General features: G+C 43.0%; 1 protein-coding gene across 2 annotated transcripts; it reads left to right on the plus strand.

The window, feature by feature from the left end:
* The first annotated feature begins 15,379 nt into the window (after positions 1-15,379).
* Positions 15,380-20,420, plus strand: LOC117743831 (high affinity choline transporter 1-like). 2 transcript variants are annotated; one of them, XM_034551728.1, is made up of 8 exons: positions 15,380-15,720; positions 16,945-17,058; positions 17,204-17,344; positions 17,467-17,615; positions 17,699-17,842; positions 19,036-19,189; positions 19,274-19,488; positions 19,628-20,420. In XM_034551728.1, exons 1-8 carry the CDS (start codon positions 15,537-15,539, stop codon positions 20,162-20,164), a joined length of 1,638 nt encoding a protein of 545 aa, XP_034407619.1. In that variant the 5' UTR covers positions 15,380-15,536; the 3' UTR covers positions 20,165-20,420. The 2 variants fall into 2 exon arrangements, with proteins under 2 accessions (XP_034407619.1, XP_034407610.1); XM_034551719.1 differs by having other exon boundaries at positions 15,381-15,720; positions 17,204-17,359; positions 19,628-20,419.
* The last annotated feature ends 210 nt before the right edge of the window (positions 20,421-20,630 follow it).

Consider the following 20,630-nt stretch of genomic DNA (forward strand, 5'->3'; position numbering starts at 1 on the left):
GATAGCTGCTGAATCTGGGCCAAATCTGGCATTACAGAAACGGGTCTATTCTGGCTGGGACGTGTCAGCCGAGTTTATCGGCAACCAGCACTGAAACAGGCTCTGGCCCGTTGATGGCGGCCCAATCTGGGCCAAATCTGGCATTACAGAAACGGGCCTATTCTGGCTGGGACATGGCAGCCGGGTTTATCGGCAACCAGCACTGAAACAGGCTCTGGCCCGTTGATGGCGGCCCAATCTGGGCCAAATCTAGCATTACAGAAACGGGCCTACTCTGGCTGGGACTTGGCAGCCGGGTTTATCGGCAACCAGCATTTGCTACTGAGGGACATCAAGCTGGAGCAGACGGGGGTGGAGCCCCTCACCAACCATCCACAGTATGTGTGGAAACGGGTGTGAGTCAGACCTGGTGTCCTGCAGCACAGGGGCCCCACAAGAAACTGTTCTGGCACCATTCCTCTTCAACATATAAACCTGGGACTTCATAGGACACAACTCTGCTAACTGCCACATACAAAAGTTCTCTGACGACTCTGCAATCATCTGCCTCATTTCCGCCGATGACGACAGGGAATACACAGAACTGAACCAGGACTTCATAGGATGGTGCCAGCGGAACCGCCTCCAGATCAACTCTGGTAAAACCAAAGAGCAGTTGATGGATTTCCGCCGGGGTAAACGCTCTCCTCCGGAACCAGTGAACATCCAGGGAATGGACATTGAGATTGTGAGATGTCTCACCTGTGTTTACTTTACCAATAAACTGGACTGGACCGATCACACTCGTGCACTTTACAAAAAGGGACAGAGCGGACTGTATCTGCTGAGGAGACATGGTCTCCAGGAGTGCAAGGAGCACTCCTGGAGACCTTCTTTGACTCAGCCATCTTCTAGGGAGTGGTCTGCTGGAGCAGCAGCATCTCAACAGCTGACAGGAAGAGACTGTGCTGGGGTGTCAACTGGATATGGTGGAGGTGGTAGGAGACAGGAGGATGATGGCTAAGCTATCATCCCTGAGGGACAACACCTCCCACCCCATGCAGGATACTCTGGCAGCTCTGCACAGCTCCTTCAGGAGAGGTACCACAATTTCTTCCTTCCTGCTGCTGTCAGACTGCACAACCAGCTGAGCTCCCAGTAGACCACAACACACTTCAATCACTTTAAACATTTCAACCCGTGTAATATAAATACACTGTAGACTTATATGTAGCCTGTTCTGTATATATTCAGTTATTGTAGACATAGTTTTTATTACTGTTTTTAAATTGTTTATTATTTATAATACAACCATTTTTTGACATCCATACTGTGCCTTGTCTTCGTTTTGGAACTAGCTGATGCAGGGTAAAATAATGGGAATGTGAGAGCAGACACGTGTTGTGTTGCAACCTCGTGGGGGAACGAAAGGCACACACATTCCTTTGATAGTTGTATTACATAATACATATTACATTACATGTATGTAATAACATTATGATATCCCTCAAAGTTGTCTCGCTCATATAAACCTAAACAATAAAAAATAGTAGTTTAAACTGGCTGTGTAAAAGTGTTAAATACTAGTTGTAAAAGAAGCAACCACTAGGGGGCTTGTATGAAACGACCGGACCTTGTTCGCGCACTTTCTTTTCTTTCTCCACGGACCTCCGTCTTTGTGGTAAGTACCAGCATTACTACATTGTTTAAATATGGTGGGAGATGTATACTTAACACATTTAGAAGCTCAATTCGTCCACCTGACCCGTGTTTATTCAACTGTTGACCACACTTGTAGCAAGTTAGCAAACCTCGGCCTGAGAATATACTATGCATAGTACCCAATGAATGCTAGTTTTAATTATACTAAGGTTCAGGTCCTTTCGAGTTGAAACCAGCTAGTACGGTTTGTGCCGATGCTGGCCCAGGTTATATTTGATTGCGGCCCAGTGACGGCAGTGTCAACCGCCGGAATCGGGCCAGTGTACTCTTTTGTACATGATTCTGGGGCGTCATTCATGCCGAGTCTCAGCCGAGTCGCAAACCGGACCCGGTCCAACGCGTTTCTTCCGCCGCGCCGGGTTTGTACCGATGCTGGCCCAGGTTATATTTGATTGCGGTCAAGTGACAGCAGTGCCGGACGCCGGAATCGGGCCAGTGTACTCGGCATGATTCTGGGGTGTCATTCATGCCGAGTCTCAGCAGAGTCGCAACCCGGGCCGAATCTGGGCCAGGTCATTTTGGCTACCTGGGTATACCCTTCTAAGGCACAACATGGGATCAAAATTACCAGTATTCATTTCACATGTTATTTCATGCATGGCTGTGTCATTCATGCAGAGTCTCAGCAGAGTCGCAAACCAGATCCGGCCCGACGCTTTTCTTCCGGCGCGCCGAGCTTAAGCCGGATCTGGGCCAGGTCATTTTGGCTACCTGGGCTACTTAGTGAAGTCGGGATTGTACTTGCGGGAACATTTAGACTTTTGGGGGTTTATCACCAATTTCGTCTTCATTTTTTCGTTTTAAATACTTTTAAATACTCCATAACTTTCGCTAGAGACTCGAGGCCGTTTCTCAATATGCGTTCTTGTTTGTACTTGTTTTCACGTGGACTTCTGAAATGTCATCAGTCGCGGCCCAAGTACATGTTCCAATTCAAAGTCCGCTTCTCGCCAAGCACGGTCCAAATGCCTGGATGTGACTTGATCCGCCCATTTCACCAGGGATGCATCGGAGGTGACTTGTGCGCACTTTGGACAGCCAATATCCCACAATGCATTTCGCACCAGCAACGGGGAACAATGGCGGAGGAGAAAATACGGACCTGAAAGTTGACTTTTTCTAAATACTACTGTTGTTGAGTCACGGAATGTAATTTTAGAATAATTTCAGGCACGAAGTTAGTAGTTAAAGCATCAAATCTGTTGTCGGTTTGTCGACTTAGCCGACTAAAAATATGTCTAGACGGTTTTGGAGATTTGAGGTCCTGCTCGTGGGACCAGTGAGCCTCGCAGCACCGGGCGGTCAGCGCTCAGTGTGGCCGTGGAGAACAGCTTGATCTCAGCAGGACTTTTAAATGATCCGCTGACTCTGATTTCTCCGTCGCAGTTAAACATGATATCATTTGGGTTTGGAGGATCTAAGGAGCACTCTAGAGTTTATTATTTGTTCACAGGTTATGTTAAATTTGTTTGACTGAGGGTTAAGATTTATAAATTAATAATTAAATTAAACTTTGACGTTGAACTATAGCGGTGTCTTTTAACTTTTTTACATTAGTTTTTTGCAATTGCATGTGTAATATAACTATATATATATTTATATTTATTTATATATACTTAATAATAATTAGTAAATGATTTAATATCAGACAATCACATTGATTTATTGTGTCTTACTAAAACCTGGCTGAGCCATGAAGAATATGTCAGCCTAAATGAATCGACTCCTCCAAGTCATATTAATACTCACATTCCTCGAGGCACCGGACGAGGAGGTGGAGTAGCAGCCATCTTTGACTCAAGCCTATTAATAAATCCTAAACCTAAAATGGACTACAACTCATTTGAAAGCCTTTCATACCCAACCTGGAAAACATTACATCTACTTCTATTTGTTATAGTGTACCGGCCACCAGGTCCATATTCGGAATTCGGAATTCTCAGAGTTTCTATCAAGTTTAGTCCTTAAAACTGATACGGTTATTATTGTAGGAGACTTTAATATTCATGTGGAAGTTGATAATGATTGCCTTAGTGCTGCATTCCTCTCATTGTTGGACTCGATTGTCTTCTGTCAGAGAGTACAGAAACCCACTCACTGCTTTGGCCACACTCTCGACCTTGTTCTTGCATGTGGCATTGACATTGAACATTTGGAGGTCTTCCCACAAAACCCTCTTCTGTCAGATCATTACCTCATAACTTTTGAGTTTATACTCCCGGAGTGTACACCGTTAGTTAAAAGTTTCTACACCAGATATCTACACCAGTGTATCTGACTGTGCTGTAGCTACATTTAAAGAAGTGATTATTTCTGCATTTGTTTCAATGCCACGTCTTAATGTGACGGAGAACTCCTGTGCTAACTTTAGTCCGTCCCAGATTGATCATCTTGTCGATTGCCCTCAACCAGTGCCGCTCTGTCCGTGATTGGTTGAAATTGAGGGCGACATCTGATTGGCTACAGATAGGTCTATGTTGAAAATACGCATTTGTGAATCCAGCCACGGCAGGGGAGTCTCATAAATCCCCCACACACACGTGGAGCAATCCACAAACAAATACAGTGCGATTCACAAACAAATACATACAAATCCACAAACAAATACAGTGCGATTCACAATCAAATACATACAAATCCACAAACAAATACAGTGCGATCCACAAACAAATAGAAAAATCCACATAGAAATGCAGAAATATATGTGATTTTTCTTTTACATTTATATAAATCGTAATTTATTTATGTATACATTGGAATGTATTTGTGAATCGTTCTTCGTGCATTTGTGGGTCTAATTTATTTGTAAATCCTTCTGTGTGCATTTGTAAATCGAACATATTTGTGAATTGTTCTGTGCGCATTTGTGAATCTTTGTGTTTGCATTTGTGAGTCTCTCTGTGTGCATTTGCAAATATTGAGACTGATCTGACCCCATACTTAAGTCCCTTCAGTTGATCCAGAATGCTGCAGTTTGTGTACGCACAAAAACTAAGAAAGTACATCACATTACTCCTGTATTAGTGATCTGCACTGGCTCACTGTAAAATCAAGAATCACATATCAAATTTTTCTCCTCACCTACAAAGCCTTGATTGGTAATGCACCATCATATCTTAAGGAACTTGTAGTACCATGTTACCCCACTAGAGAGCTGCGCTCACTAAATGCGGGGTTACCCGTGGTTCCCAGAGTCCTAAAAAGTAGGATGAGAGCCAGAGCCTTCAGTTATCAAGCTCCTCTTTTATAAACCAGCTTCCACTTTCAGTCCGGGGGCTCAGGTTTGCCCTGGTCCAGCCCTTATATATGCTGCTATAGGCCAATAGGTTGCTGGGGGACGCTTTAGGATACACTGAGCTCCTCTCTCCTCTTCTCGCTCTCCTTATGGACAAACTCACATCTCTTCATTGCACATTACAATATCAAACCCCCCATTTTTAAATAGAATAATGGGAAAACTATTTTTTTCAACAGCTGAACGACTTCTAGACCAAAAATAACTGTTTTGATGTCTTAATAGGGTAACCTTTAACCTCTCACTGGAAGTGAATCCCAAAAAGCTCTTCTCTATTTTTTCCAACCTCCTTGACCCCCCTGGTCTCCCCCTCCCTCCACCCTTCTACCAAGCCACTTTGTTGACTACTTTAAAAAAAATAGACGACATACGCTCCTCATTTACTAATCCATCTTCTATAACTACACCTCCAGTAACTTCATCTTCTTCCCCCTCGTTTTCCTCTTTTATCCCCTTGTCTCCCAATCAAGTTCTTACCTTGGTAACCTCTGCCCGCCCAACCACCTGCCCCCTTGACCCCATCCCGTCTCACATTCTCCAGTCTATTGCTCCTGACCTTCTTCCCTTTCTCACACATCTTATTAACACCTCCCTCTCAACCGGCTGTTTCCCTAACTCTCTGAAGGAGGCAAGAGTCAACCCTCTCCTGAAGAAACCCACTCTTGACCCATCTGAAGTCAATAACTACAGACCTGTCTCTCTCCTCCCCTTCCTTTCCAAAACTCTAGAGCGAGCTATCTCTAACCAAGTCTCCTCCTATCTCCACAGCAACAACCTTCTAGACCCCCACCAGTCTGGATTCAAGGCAGGCTACTCAACAGAAACTGCCCTCCTTGCTGTCTCTGAGCAGCTTCACACTGCTAGAGCAGCCTCTCTCTCCTCTGTCCTTATCCTTCTAGACCTTTCCACTGCTGCCTTTGACACAGTGAACCACCAGATCCTTATTTCCTCCCTCCAGGACCTGGGTATCTCAGGCACCGCACTCTCACTCTTCTCATCCTACCTCACCGACCTGGAGAGGATCTGTGTCTGAGCCTTGTCCTCTGACTACTGGGGTCCCTCAGGGCTCAGTCCTTGGTCCTCTTCTCTTCTCTCCGTACACCAACTCTCTCGGCTCTGTCCTTCGCTCGTATGGCTTCACCTACTACAGCTATGCTGACGACACCCAATTGATCATCTCGTTTCCCCAATCTGAAACACAGGTAGCAGCACGAATCTTTGCCTGTCTGACTGACATCTCTCAGTGGATGTCCGCACACCACCTGAAAATTAACCCGGACAAGACTAAACTTCTCCTCCTTCCAGAAAAAGGCTCTCCCACCCACGACATGACTATTAACTTCAACAACTCAGTGTTGGCTCTGACTCCGACTGCCAGGAACCTCGGTGTGACACTCGATAGTCAACTCTCCCTGACTGCCAACATTACCGCAATAACACGCACCTGTAGGTACATGCTGTACAACATCAGGAGAATACGACCTCTTCTCACTCAGAAGGCGGCACAGGTCCTGGTCCAGGCTCTGGTCATCTCACGGCTAGACTATTGCAACTCCCTCCTGGCAGGTCTACCTGCTAATGCCATTCGACCTCTACAGCTCATCCAGAATGCAGCTGCTCGACCGATCTTCAACCTCCCGAAATGTACCCACACTACTACGCTCCTCTGCGACCTTCACTGGTTACCGGTGGCTGCCCACATCCGCTTCAACACATTGGTACTTGCGTACCATGCCGTACAGATCGGGTCCAGTCTACATCCAGGACATGGTCAAACCATACACTCCCTCCAGCTGGGCACGGAATGCCTATCGTAAGCAAAGGAGTTCAAGTATCTTTTCTTACTATACCTTGAATAAAAACAGATTAGCACTTCAGTGGCACTTGAATGGCACTTACTTATGGTATTTTTATAGTTTGGCTTTCTTGAAGAAACGTTGATTCTTGTTTTTTCTGAGTTTGGACTCATGGTTTAATGCACTTATTGTAAGTCGCTTTGGATAAAAGCGTCAGCTAAATGACATGTAATGTAATGTAATGTAAAAGTGGATGCTACCGGACCGGTTAGAGGGTGAGCCTGGATAGCCTGCTAATCCCTCCGCTACAAAACGTTTCAGTAAAATACACAAGCCAAAATACTTCATTTGCTTTTACTGTCTTCTCGGTTTTAAATGCAACTGGACAAATCAAAAGGACAAACTCTGGAATAGACTCCATACAGTCTTTGGCCCACTGTCCATGAATAAAATAGAGTCCTGAGATGGTCTTAAATGTCTGTGATTAAGGTAACTAAATAAAATGTAGACTCCAAAGAACTAATTAATTGTGTGGGGGTCGGAGGGGTGTGTGAATACGTTGGGAAGGGAGGTATTGTAGGTCTGTTCAATCCGACTCAGAGTTGAATTCCATGAGGGAGTGTCTTTGGATAGTTCAGAAATATCCAGTTCAGTGTCTGTGTGTGGGTGTGTTTTTTTCCCCCTTCCCCCAGCTCACAGGTGTGCTCATTTGACCACTCCTTGGCTCCACGCTCTTTTGCCGTCAAAAGATTATCCCTTTCTGCTACAAGTTATTTAACAACATGTTCAATTCAATTCAGTTTATTTTGTATAGCCCAATATCACAAATTACAAATTTGCCTCAGAGGGCTTTACAATCTGTACACATACAACATCCCTGTCCCAGGACCTCACATCGGATCAGGAAAAACTCCCCAAAAATAACCTTTGACAGGGAAAAAAGGGAAGAAACCTTCAGGAGAGCAACAGAGGAGGATCCCTCTCCCCGGATGGACAGATGCAATAGATATCATGTGTACAGAATGAACAGCATTTACAAAGTTACATAAACACATTACATGAATATTACAATGTATAAATGGAACTCCAATCCATGAAACAGAAGGAGGTAGAGAGGAGGGGGGGCGGGTCATCAGCAGGGCCAACGCGGGAGGCCGGCTCACCAGGCTTCAGACACCTCCAGGTCCAATGGACCCTATGAGACGTGAAGTCACAACGACTCCGGGGAGGAAGCAGAGTTAATAAGGTGCAATGGAGAGATGTAAATTCATCCATAAGGAGAGAGAGAAGAGGAGATAGGTGCTCAGTGTATCCTAAAACATCCCCCAGCAGCCTATAAGCCTATAACAGCATATCAAGGGGCTCGACCAGGGCAAACCTGATTCAGCCCTAACTATAAGCACTATCAAACAGGAAAGTCTTAAGTCTATTCTTTTAAATGAGGTGACTGTGTCTGCCTCCCGGACTGAAAGTGGAAGCTGGTTCCATAAAAGAGGAGCTTGATAACTAAAGGCTCTTGCTCCCATACTACTGCATTTAGTGAGCGCAGCTCTCTAGTGGGGCAATATGGTACTACAAGCTCCTTAAGATATGATGGTGCATCACCAATCAAGGCTTTGTAGGTGAGGAGAAGAATTTTAAATGTGATTCTTGATTTTACAGGGAGCCAGTGCAGAGCAGCTAATACAGGAGTAATGTGATCTCTTTTCTTAGTTTTTGTGAGTACACGAGCTGCAGCATTCTGGATCAACTGGAGGGATTTAAGAGACTTATTAGAGCAGAGAGCTGGTTGGTCTCCTCTGGTTTGATCGATAGATATAATTGAGTATCGTCTGCATAGCAATGAAAGTGTATGCAGAGTTTCCTTATAATATTGCCCAAAGGAAGCATCCATCCATCCATCCATTTTCAATACCGCTTATCCTCATTAGGGTCGCGGGGCGCTGGAGCCTATCCCAGCTGACATAGGGCGAAGGCAGGGGACACCCTGGACAGGCCGCCAGTCCATCGAGGGCACATGTAGGGACATACAACCATTCACTCTCACATTCACACCTATGGGCAATTTAGAGATCAATTAACCTGCAGCATGTCTTTGGACTGTGGGAGGAAGCCGGAGAGCCCGGAGAGAACCCACGCTGCCACGGGGAGAACATGCAAACTCCACACAGAAGGACCGCTCCGACCGGGAATCGAACCCGCGGCCCTCTTGCTGTGAGGCGACAGTGCTAGCCACTACACCACCGTGCAGCCCCCCAAAGGAAGCATATATAAGGTAAATAAAATTGGTCCAAGCATAGAACCTTGTGGAACTCCGTGAATAACTGGTGGTCATTGAGGCATCATCGTTTACAAATACAAATTGAGATCGATCTGATGAATAGGATTTTAAACCACCTGAAATGCCATTCGACTGATCCAGTCTCTGTAATAGGATGTCATGATCAATGGTGTCGAACGCAGCACTAAGGTCTAATAATACCAGTACGGAGATGAGTTATTTATCTGATGCAATTAGGAGGTCATTTTTAATTTTCACCAGTGCTGTCTCTTTGCTGTGGTGTTTTCTAAATCCTGACTGAAACTCCTCAAATAAACTATTCTGATGTAGAAAGTCACACAACTGATTTGCGACTACTTTCTCAAGGATCTTAGAGAGGAAGGGAAGGTTAGAGATCGGTCTGTAGTTAACCAACACCTCTGGATTAAGAGTGAGCTTTTTCAGGAGAGGTTTAATTACAGCTACTTTGAAGGAATGTGGTACATGGCCTGTTAGCAAAGACACATTAACAATATCCAACAGAGAGGTGCCAATTAAAGGCAACAAATCTTTAAGCAGTCTCGTTGGGATGGGGTCTAAGAGACAGGTAGACGGTTTAGAAGTAGAAACCGTTGAGGACAATTGGTCTAGGTTAATGGGAGAAAAGCTATCCAAATATACACCAGGGCATACAGCCGTTTCCAAGGCAACACCTCTTGATGACAGATCGGCAGTAGTTGAGGGCAAGAGATCATCAATCTTGCCTCTAATAGTTAAAATCTTTTCATTGAAGAAGTTCATAAAGTCATTACTACTGAGGTCTATAGGAATACACGGCTCCACAGAGCTGTGACTCTCTGTCAGCCTGACTACAGTGCTAAAGAGAACCCTGGGGTTGTTCTTATTACTGATGAGTAATAGGCTGCTCTGGCATTACGGAGAGCCTTTTTATATGTTTTAAGGCTGTCTCGCCAAACTAAGCGTGATTCTTCCAGATTGGTGGAACGCCATATGCTTTCGAGCTTTCGTGAAGTTTGCTTTAGGTCGCGGGTCTGAGGAGCAAACCTCCTTTGTCTCACTGTCTTTTTCTTCATTGGGGCTATCGAGTCTAGTGTCATTCTCAGTGAGCATGTAGCACTATTGACAAGATGATCAATCTGGGACGGACTAAAGTTAGCACAGGAGTCCTCCGTCACATTGAGACGTGGTATTGAATCAAATGCAGAAGGAATCGCTTCTTTAAATTTAGCTACAGCACTGTCAGTTAGACATCTGGTGTAGAAACTTTTGACTAACGGTGTATACTCCGGTTGTATAAACTCAAAAGTTATGAGGTAATGGTCTGACAGAAGAGGGTTCTGTGGGAAGACCTCCAAATGCTCAATGTCAATGCCATATGCAAGAACAAGGTCGAGGGTGTGGCCAAAGCAGTGAGTGGGTTTCTGTACTCTCTGACAGAAGCCAATCGAGTCCAAAAATGAGATAAATGCAGCACTAAGGCAATCATTATCAATATCCACATTAATATTAAAATCTCCTACAATAATAACCTTATCAGTTTTAAGGACTAAACTTGATAAAAACTCTGAAAATTCAGATATAAATTCTGAATATGGACCTGGTGGCCGGTACAGTATAACAAATAGGATTGGCTGTAATGTTTTCCAGGTTGGATGTGAAAGACTAAGAACAAGGCTTTCAAATGAGTTGTAGTTTAATTTAGGTTTAGGATTCATTAATAGGCTTGAGTCAAAGATGGCTGCTACTCCACCTCCTCGGCCGGTGCCTCGAGGAATGTGAGTATTAATATGACTTGGAGGAGTTGATTCATTTAGGCTGACATATTCTTCATTGCTCAGCCAGGTTTCAGTAAGACACAATAAATCAATGTGATTGTCTGATATTAAATCATTTACTAATACAGCTTTAGATGACAGAGATCTAATATTTAGTGTCCACATTTAATTATCCTGTTTTGTTGCACTGTTGTAGTAGTGATGTTAACCTGTATGAGGTTATTTTGTATGACTCCTCTTCTGGTTACTTTTGATTTAATTAAATAAGTGGCCGTGGGACAGACACAGTCTCTATAGAGTTAAGGTTAAGGGTGGGTTAACTGCTCGAATGGAAGTGCAGAGAAGGGTGGAAGACTACAACTTTGCTTCCTGATCTGAACTCTGGGTCATGGATAAAGTCCGTTAATCAACTTGGCCAACTTCGCAGAAATGAGACGCGCTCCATCCCAAGTGGGATGAATGCCGTCTCGACTCATCAGATCAGGCTTTCCCCAGAAAGTCTGCCAGTTATCTATGTAGCCCACATTGTTTGCTGGGCACCACCTGGACAACCAGCGGTTGAATGACGACATGCGGCTATACATGTCATTATTGATCAGATTGGGGAGAGGGCGAGAGAAAACTACGGTGTCCGACATTGTCTTGGCATAAGCACACACCGATTACACATTAATTTTAGAGACCTCCGACCGCCGCAGTCGGGAGTCATTACTGCCGGCGTGTATTATAATCTTACTGTAACTACGCTCATCTTTAGCCAGCTGTTTTAAACAAGATTCAACCGGAAGTGATGCAATACGCTTACCGGAAGAGAGAGAGCGATGCGTTCAGGAACATCAGGACACCACCAGCGATCAGTGAATGCGTTGGGAAGGGAGGTATTGTAGGTCTGTTGAATCCGACTCAGAGTTGAATTCCATGAATTCCATTCCTTCCCCCAGCTCACAGGTGTGCTCATTTGACCCCTCCTTGGCTCCACGCTCTTTTGCTGTCAAAAGAGTCTCCCTTTCTGCTACAAGTTAATTGACAACATGTTATAGAGTAGTTACATGTATACAGTGTTAAACCATCATGCTGAAGAGGTCCACGGTGAAAATAGGCTATAAAGAATCGTTTCCCAGGAACAGCGGACACACTTTGGAGTCGTGCTGGATGCGAATAATATTAGTATTATTATTCAGACCGCTGTAGGCATAAACGGTACCTTTCAAGGAGCTGTGGTTGTTTTAAGCCAGTTTGACTAATTAAATATAATTTAATGACTTTCATGCTCACAGGGGATCTGCAATTAAGCAACTCGCATGAGAAGTAGACCGACTGTCTCCGCTGTAGGTTTAATCCACGATGGCTCTCAATATACCAGGTCTGATAATGATGATAGCATTCTACCTGCTTGTGTTGGGAATCGGCATCTGGGCCTCTGTAAAGTCTAAGAAGATGGAGAAAAACACACAAGGTGGATGGCTCAAGGTTTCTTTTTTGGCAAACCGGAGTGTCAGCTTGGTAGTGGGTGTCTTCACGATGACTGGTGAGTTTTGGTTTGATCATTTCAAATACACTTATTGATCATATCATTAGTGGTTTTACTTATTTATTTGTTTTAATACATTTGTATGATCTCTAGTCTTTTTTTCTATTTTCAGGTTTCAGTAAATTGGTCAGATATAACATTTGAGATTACGTATGTTCGAGTCAAATAACAATAATGTTTATTTCCTGAAATACTGGTTGGACTTTAATCAGAACCATTTAAATGAATGTACTGTAAATTATTGATACAACCCTAATATGAAATGTTTTGGGGTTATTATGGGTTATCAATCTAAACATTACAATGCATCGTATCCATATTTACAATCTGCATTTGCATAATAGCATAGTTTTTTCAAAATAATAATGATATTACAATTCTGCATTTTTAACAAACAATTACAACTACCAACCGTCATACTCTCAAGGACATTTGACATATTGTAAAATTACCAAAAAATAAGGGCTGAAAACCGCCAACTGCAGTGACACCTCTCATTGTCAACGGCCCTGGCACCTCTCCCAAACATTGTCAACGGCCCTTGCACCCCTCCCAAACATTGTCAACAGCCCTGGCACCTCTCCTAAACATTGCAAACGGCCCTGGCATCTGTCCCAAATATTGTCAACGGCCCTTGCACCCCTCCCAAACATTGTCAACAGCCCTGGCACCTCTCCTAAACATTGCAAACGGCCCTGGCATCTGTCCCAAATATTGTCAACGGCCCTTGCACCCCTCCCAAACATTGTCAACAGCCCTGGCATCTCTCCCAAACATGCACTCAGTGCTGCAACACCTCGACTCCCGAGGGACATACGCAAGAACAGCACTGTATCTGCTGTGGAGACCTTCAGGTTTCTGGGATCCACAATCTCGCAGGACTTAAAGTGGGCCTCCAACATCTACACCATCTTGAAAATGACACCAGCAGAGGATGTTCTTTCTGCGCCAGTTCAGGAAGTCCAACCTGCATCCGGAGCTGCTGATTCACTCCTCTAACATCCAGTCTGTTCTCTGCACATTCATCACTGCCTCGTTTGGATCGACCACCAAACAGTAAAAGGAACAGACTACAACGGACTGTCAGGTCTGCAGAGAAGATCATTCGTGCCAGCCTGCTCTCCATCCAGGCCTTGTACATCTCCAGAGTGAGGAAACTGTCAGGAATCACTACAGACCCACCACACCCTGGACAAAACCAGTTCCAACTCCTCACCTCTGGTTGGCGCTGCAGAGCGCTGTACGCCAAAACCTCCAGACGCCCAAAACAGCTTCTTTCCACTGGCTTTTACTCTGATGAACAATGAATGTCATACTGCACTATTACCTCCATGTTGCCCTATTAATAATAATAATAATAATGCATTCTATTTGTAAGGCACTCTTCATCCAAGAATCTCAGATTTTTTACCTCCATTTCATTGTCATTTAGGTTGTGTTTTAGGTTCATATATACAGTATATATACTTTTTATATATATATATATCTATATTTATATATATATTTATATATATATATATTTATATATATATTTATATATATATATATATTGTACATATAGTTAAATGGTATGCTTAAATCTGGTCTACTTTGTTGTCTACCTACTATGCCTATGCATATATGGCCAATTGATTCTGACTATACATCTGTGTGTATGTATTTTTTCTACTGCAGCTACTTGGGTTGGAGGTGGCTTCATCATTGGTAAGGCAGAGTCAGTCTATGACCCCACCAGAGGTCTAACCTGGGCCCTTGTTACTCTGCACATTTCTATTTCCTTTATCATCGGTGAGTCCCTTTGACTTTACCTTAAAACAACCTTCTGTTAGCACTTTGAGACACACCCTGTATCTGTACCAACACTATGGAGACTGGGCATGGCCACAGAGTCAAATAATAAAAAGTGTTCCCTTTTTTTTCATCCCTTTCAAAAGGTGGACTGCCATCATTCCTCTCATAACAGAAGTTGTCTGGGTTCCTACTTGTCTGATTTCCTTGGGTACACATGTACAAGTCTTCCCACAGAACCCTCTTCTGTCAGACCATTACCTCATAAGTTTTGAGTTCATACTCCCGAAGTGTACACCGTTAGTCAAAAGTTTCTACACCAGATGTCTAACTGACAGTGCTGTAGCTACATTTAAAGAAACGATTCCTTCTGCATTTGATTCAATACCACGTCTCAATGTGACGGAGGACTCCTGTGCTAACTTTAGTCCGTCCCAGAGTGATCATATTGTCGATAGTGCTACAGGCTCACTGAGACTTGATAGCCCCACTGAAGAAGAAGACGGTCAGGCAAAGGAGGTTTGCTCCCTGGTATAACCCTCAGACCCGCGAACTAAAGCAAACATCACGAAAGCTTGAAAGCATATGGCGTTCCACCAATCTGGAAGAATCATGCTTAGTTTGGCGAGATAGTCTTAAAACATACAAGAAGGCCCTCTGAATGCCAGAGCAGCCTATTACTCATCAGTAATAAAACAAAATAACAACAGATTTCTTTTTAGGATGAGAATAAGAATTTGCGATGATCAAAAACAAGTTAATTGAGGAATTCCTGGAATTCTGAATGATGAAATGAATTTATTGCAAATATATTTACAATTAAATTATGTCGGGTCACTTTAGAACCATGTTGTGTATCAAAGGGTTAAAAAGGTAGAAATAGACTTCTGTCCCAGGGACAGCAGACACACTTTGGACTTGTGCTAAATGGAAACAATTCAGCTGGCTAGCAGCATCAACTGTAGGCCCTGAAAATAAGTTTTCCACAGCATGTTTTTTGTATGTGGAATGACAAAATCTGTGGACACTTGTTTGCAACCAACACCAACACGATGTCAACACGTAGTCAGAATAAGATTTAAAACAAATGGAGATTGGTGTAAACAGAATGGGAGTAATAAAAGAGCATAATGTATCTTCTTTACAAGTCCGAACTCATCCATAACCGACTGACGTCACCGAAGGCAAGTAAGATTAAGACTGAATCAGCAGAGGGCAAACCAAGCTTAGGTGTCAAAGGGGTTGGCCATAGATCACTTCTTTTCATTTATTTTGGGCATTGCACAATCATCATATTATAGTGGATTTGCAACTGAAGCACCTCGCAGGAGAAGTAGACCGACTGTCTCCGCTGTAGGTTTAATCCACGATGGCTCTCAATATACCAGGTCTGATAATGATGATAGCATTCTTCCTGCTTGTGTTGGGAATCGGCATCTGGGCCTCTGTAAAGTCTAAGAAGATGGAGAAAAACACACAAGGTGGACGGCTGGAGGTTTCTTTTTTGGCGAACCGGAGTGTCAGCTTGGTAGTGGGAGTCTTCACGATGACTGGTGAGTTTTGGTTTGATCATTTCAAATACACTTATTGACCATCTCTAAGTCGGTTTACTTATTTATTAGTTTTAATGCATTTGTATGATCTCTAGTTTTATTTTCAGGTTTCAGTAAATTGGTCAGATACAACATTTGAGTTTACATATATTCATGTCACATAATAATAATGTTTATTTCCTGAAATACTGGTTGGACATTTCTCTAATCACAACCATTTAAATGAATATACTGTAAATTAAGAGCTACAACGCTCCCCGGTACTTTTTCTGTTTTCGGGTTATTATGGGTTATCATTCTAAACAATTACAATGCATCCTATCCATATTTACAATCTGCGTTTGCATATTAGCTTCTTTTTTTAAAAACTATTAATGATATTACAATTCTGCATTTTTAACTAAACTAATTACAACTACCAACAATCATACTCTCAAGGAAATTTGACATTTTGTCAAATTACCAAAAAATAAGGGTTAAAAACTGCCAACTGCAGTGGCACCTCTACCAAACATTGCCAACGGCCCTGGCACCTGTCCCAAACAATGCAAATGGCCCTGGCACCTCTCCCAATTATTGCCAACGGCCCTGGGACCTGTCCCAAACATATGCACTCCGTGCACTTTCTGCGCCAGCTCAGGAAGTTCAACCTGCCTCAGAAAATTCACAACGTGTTTGGTATGAACGCAGCATTAGAAACACAACGAAAGACAGCGCAGCGCGTATGAGCCTCAAGACGCTCCGTCGATTTGTATGAAACGGAGCGGACTATAAAGATGGCGGCGGGGTTAGTGTAACTGCTTTATTGTTTCAGAGGATTTACAGACTAAAAGTCCCCATGCACAGTAAATTACAGCTGTGTTTTTTTCTTGTGCTAGACCTGTTCAGAAATTTTTTTTAACAGATGTATATTCTGTATGTTAACTTGCTAATGCTCCCAGAGTGCCTGTTATATTGTTCTGATAACATTACTTTAAAATAAAAGCATGCAATGCACTAGTTTTTAATTCATAATGCGATTATTTGCAGTTAATCACACAAAAACATGCAATTAATCGATTACCTTTTTTCATCTTTTGCCTAGCACTAATATATATATATTTATATTGTACATAGTAAATGTTATGCTTACCTCTACTCTACTTGTCTACCTTCTATTCCTATGCATATATGGCCAATTGATTCTGATTATGCATCTGTGTGTATGTATTTTTTCTACTGCAGCTACTTGGGTTGGAGGTGCCTTCATCATTGGTATTGCAGAGTCTGTCTATGACCCCACCAGAGGTCTAATCTGGGCCCTTGTTCCTCTGCAATTGTCCATTTCCTTTATCATCGGTGAGTCCCTTTGACTTTACCTTAAAACAACCTTCTGTTAGCACTTTGAGACACACCCTGTATCTGTAACAACACTATGGACACCGGGTGTGGCCACAGAGCCAAATAATGAAAAGTGTTTCCTTCTTTTTCATCCCTTTCAAAGGTGGACTGTTCTTTGCAAAGCCAATGAGGGAGAACCATTACATCAGTATGATGGATCCCTTTCAGAGGAAGTATGGAAACAAACTGACTGCGGTTCTTGCCATCATTCCTCTCATAACGGAAGTTGTCTGGATTCCTATGGGTCTGATTGCCTTGGGTACACATGTACAAGTACACTCAAAGTAACGCTCACTCTCTGACCCCCACATCGTTTTTCCTCATCATGCTTTTCCTCCATTGTGTGTGCTGTCTGTGTTTGTACAGGAGCCACCATGACTGTAGTTATAGATCTGCCCTTCAGTGTTTGCATCTGGATCTCTGCTGTGGTGGCGATCACCTACACTGTTCTTGGAGGTCTCTACTCAGTGGCTTACACTGACGTCATCCAGATCTCACTGGTGTTTCTGAGCTTGGTATGTTTTATACTCAATGAAGGTTCAAGATTATGTTTTCTTCTTTTATTTAGACCCTCTTGAGTAATTTCTTCTTTCCACAGTGGCTGTGTGTCCCTTTCGTTCTGACCAGTAACGTTTATACTGACATCACTGAAACAGCATTCAACCACACACAACAGGGCTCCTGGCTTGGCCAGCTTGAGTCTGATGAAGTCTGGAGATGGATTGATAATTTTCTACTGATGGTAATGAAAAGATTCTTTCTACTGGACATCTCGGGCTCAAAGATCTTCAGGATTCGAATGGTTTTAAATTAACAATATATTTAATGGCAAAGATTACCAGACAATAATACATTCACGATCGTGGGGGCCGGCTGAACAGAACGTCCACAGACTAAGACACTTTCACCCAAATCTAAAAAGTAAAAAGAGAACGTTTAACCCCAGTACAACTCTCTTTATTTAGTAGCCAGTCACGCCTTTAACACCTCAAATGTTAGTATTCGCTGGGTCAAACAAAGCATCACTTTGGTTGGCTTAAGGCCATCTTCAAATGTGACGGGGTCAAACGTCATACTTCCGGTCAAGACAGAAGTTCCCCTTCAGAATAAAACCTCTTATCTTGCCTTCAACATAAAGTAACGTCCTGGGTTCCCACCCCGCTTCCAATTTTATACAACATTTCTAAACAATAAACTACCTTTCATTCTCATGCATCATACAGTTATCAATACATACAGTTAGAATAATAAAACAGTGATCATCTTATGCTTTACAATACATTGCTCAATAATATTCCCCATAATATCATAACTTCCTTTATGTATTAATTTAAACACAAGACTCCCTTTATGTACATGTGCAAATCCAAATAACCTATTACAACTCTACAGTAATATGAACTAGAAAATTTCGCAAGAAATTTAGATAATGTGGCTACTAGCGAGAGGTGTTTATATACATGTCTACGCTTTGGGATCCTTAGTGGTCCAAAGTATTTTTCCCATAGGCTTTGCGATTTTTTTGCTGTTTCTCCGAGAAATGGCCGGCGGATCTTTTTGCCACTTAAATCCACACAATTCCCGATCAGGCCACACGTTTTTATGTATTTTTACGCATATGAGACCAACACTGCGAGCTGTACGCTTGACCAAAGTTCTGGCAGAAGAGGGAGAATCGGAAGAATAATATGACGGAAAGAGCCCGCAGGAGTACATGCAGTGTGGCTTGCTGCAGCATATAGATATATTAATATTTCATCACCCAGCTTTAGATTTAATTAAAGCTCAGTTATGTGAAGCTAAACCTTATGATGAACATCACTATTTGCTATAGTTGAGTACAATAAAAAAGAACATTTTTTTCATAATTTCTGTCAGTATCAGGAACATAATGGAAGACTTGTTTGGCTCACTTTAAAAAACAAAATGTTCTAGACTTTGGGAAATATGGCCACTCAGGATTTCCATCAGAGGACACTGTCCTCCAGCTCCACGTCTACAGCCAGGATCATCTGTTTCATAGCAGCAGGAGCAGTCATCATTGTAGGAATCCCATCTGTGCTGATTGGAGCCGTAGCAGCTTCAACAGGTAATCTCTACTCTTTACCTGTTGGTACTCATCAGGGAGGTGAATCAGCATTCATTGTTGTCTGTTCTGCCTCCTGTGTTTCAGACTGGAACTCCACCTCATATGGCTCTCCTTCTCCATACGAGCGAGGGGAGGCAGCCATGGTGTTGCCCATCACCCTTCAGAATTTAACCCCAACCTACATTTCTGCCTTTGGCATCGGAGCTATTGCTGCTGCAGTGATGTCATCAGCTGACTCTGTAATTTTGTCTGCAACCACCATCTTCACCACCACCATCTACCAGACCATCAGGAGTCAGGTGCAGTAGGGAACAGGAGCATGTTCGTTATATGTGTTCCTCACCTCTTCACTGGGTCTGGGTTTGTTGTTTTACTGCTTTGCGTTTATTCACTTCCTCAAGATTAAATATTTAAGTTTTCCATGGTTTTTGCTTTTAGGCATCCAATAAAGAGCTGCAGTGGGTGATCCGTGTGTCCATAGTGGCTGCAGGACTTGTGGGAACATCCCTCACCTATCTGGACTACAGTGTCATGATTTTCTGGATCCTGGGCTCAGACCTGACTTACACCATTATTTTCCCCCAGCTGGTCTGCGTCCTCTTCATCAGGGTTTCCAACGGTTATGGGGCTGCTGCAGGTTATGTTGTTGGAGTGGTGATGAGAGTTTTGTGTGGAGAGCCGTTGTTTGGCCTGCCTGTGATCCTACATTTCCCAGGATGCACTTTAGAGAACGGTGTTTATGTTCAGCGCTTTCCTTTCAAGTCCATCTGCATGCTGTCTGCTCTGGCCTCCATCTTGGTGGTTTCATATGTGGCCTCACTCCTGTTCAACAAGGGGATCCTTCCTGAGAGGTGGGACGTGTTCAAGGTGAAGTCACAGGAAGCACCACCACCAGCAGATGGAGCCAGAGAGGCTGATAGTAAAAAGGCTGCTGTTGATTCTGAACATGAATCGATGCTCGATACAGGTTGCTGATTCAGTTCTGTTGACTTCATGTCTTGTTTTCTTTTTGTAACATTGTATTGGTTGCCAATGATGTTCACTGTTTTCTATCTAATTGGTTTAATGCATATAATTCAGATATAATGTCTTTTTTTTCAGATTCACATAAAATATTGTTTTGCCAAAAACCTCATGAAGATAGCAGTCTTTGTTTCATAGTTTTGTTCTTTCAAGAGTTTCACCAGTCTTCTGTTATTGCCTAACTGGTGAAACGTGACACTTTTTTTTTTCATGTGGGGTACTATTTTTAATCATAGCTAGTGTTTAACAGAAACCTGATTCTGGTTGGCTTCCTGGTTGGTCAATCTGATGTTGGTTGATATAGAAAGATCCTACAGGCTGTAAGCATTAAAAGGAGGGGCATTAGTATCATATAGGCCAGGGGTTCTTAACCTTTTTGACCTCGGGGCCCAACTTTTCAAGTAGAAAGTGGCCCGGG

The sequence above is a fragment of the Cyclopterus lumpus genome, chromosome 2 (assembly GCF_009769545.1).
Source record: "Cyclopterus lumpus isolate fCycLum1 chromosome 2, fCycLum1.pri, whole genome shotgun sequence".
Classification (NCBI taxonomy): Eukaryota; Metazoa; Chordata; class Actinopteri; order Perciformes; family Cyclopteridae; genus Cyclopterus; species Cyclopterus lumpus.

Excerpts from the sequence above, each read along its gene's own strand:
- LOC117743831 (XM_034551719.1), top strand. The coding sequence starts at position 15,537 with ATGGCTCTCAATATACCAGGTCTGATAATGATGATAGCATTCTTCCTG. Across the intron at positions 15,721-16,944 it reads GGGAGTCTTCACGATGACTG|CTACTTGGGTTGGAGGTGCC; the intron begins GTGAGTTTTGGT and ends TTTCTACTGCAG. Across the intron at positions 19,489-19,627 it reads ACCAGACCATCAGGAGTCAG|GCATCCAATAAAGAGCTGCA; the intron begins GTGCAGTAGGGA and ends TTTTGCTTTTAG.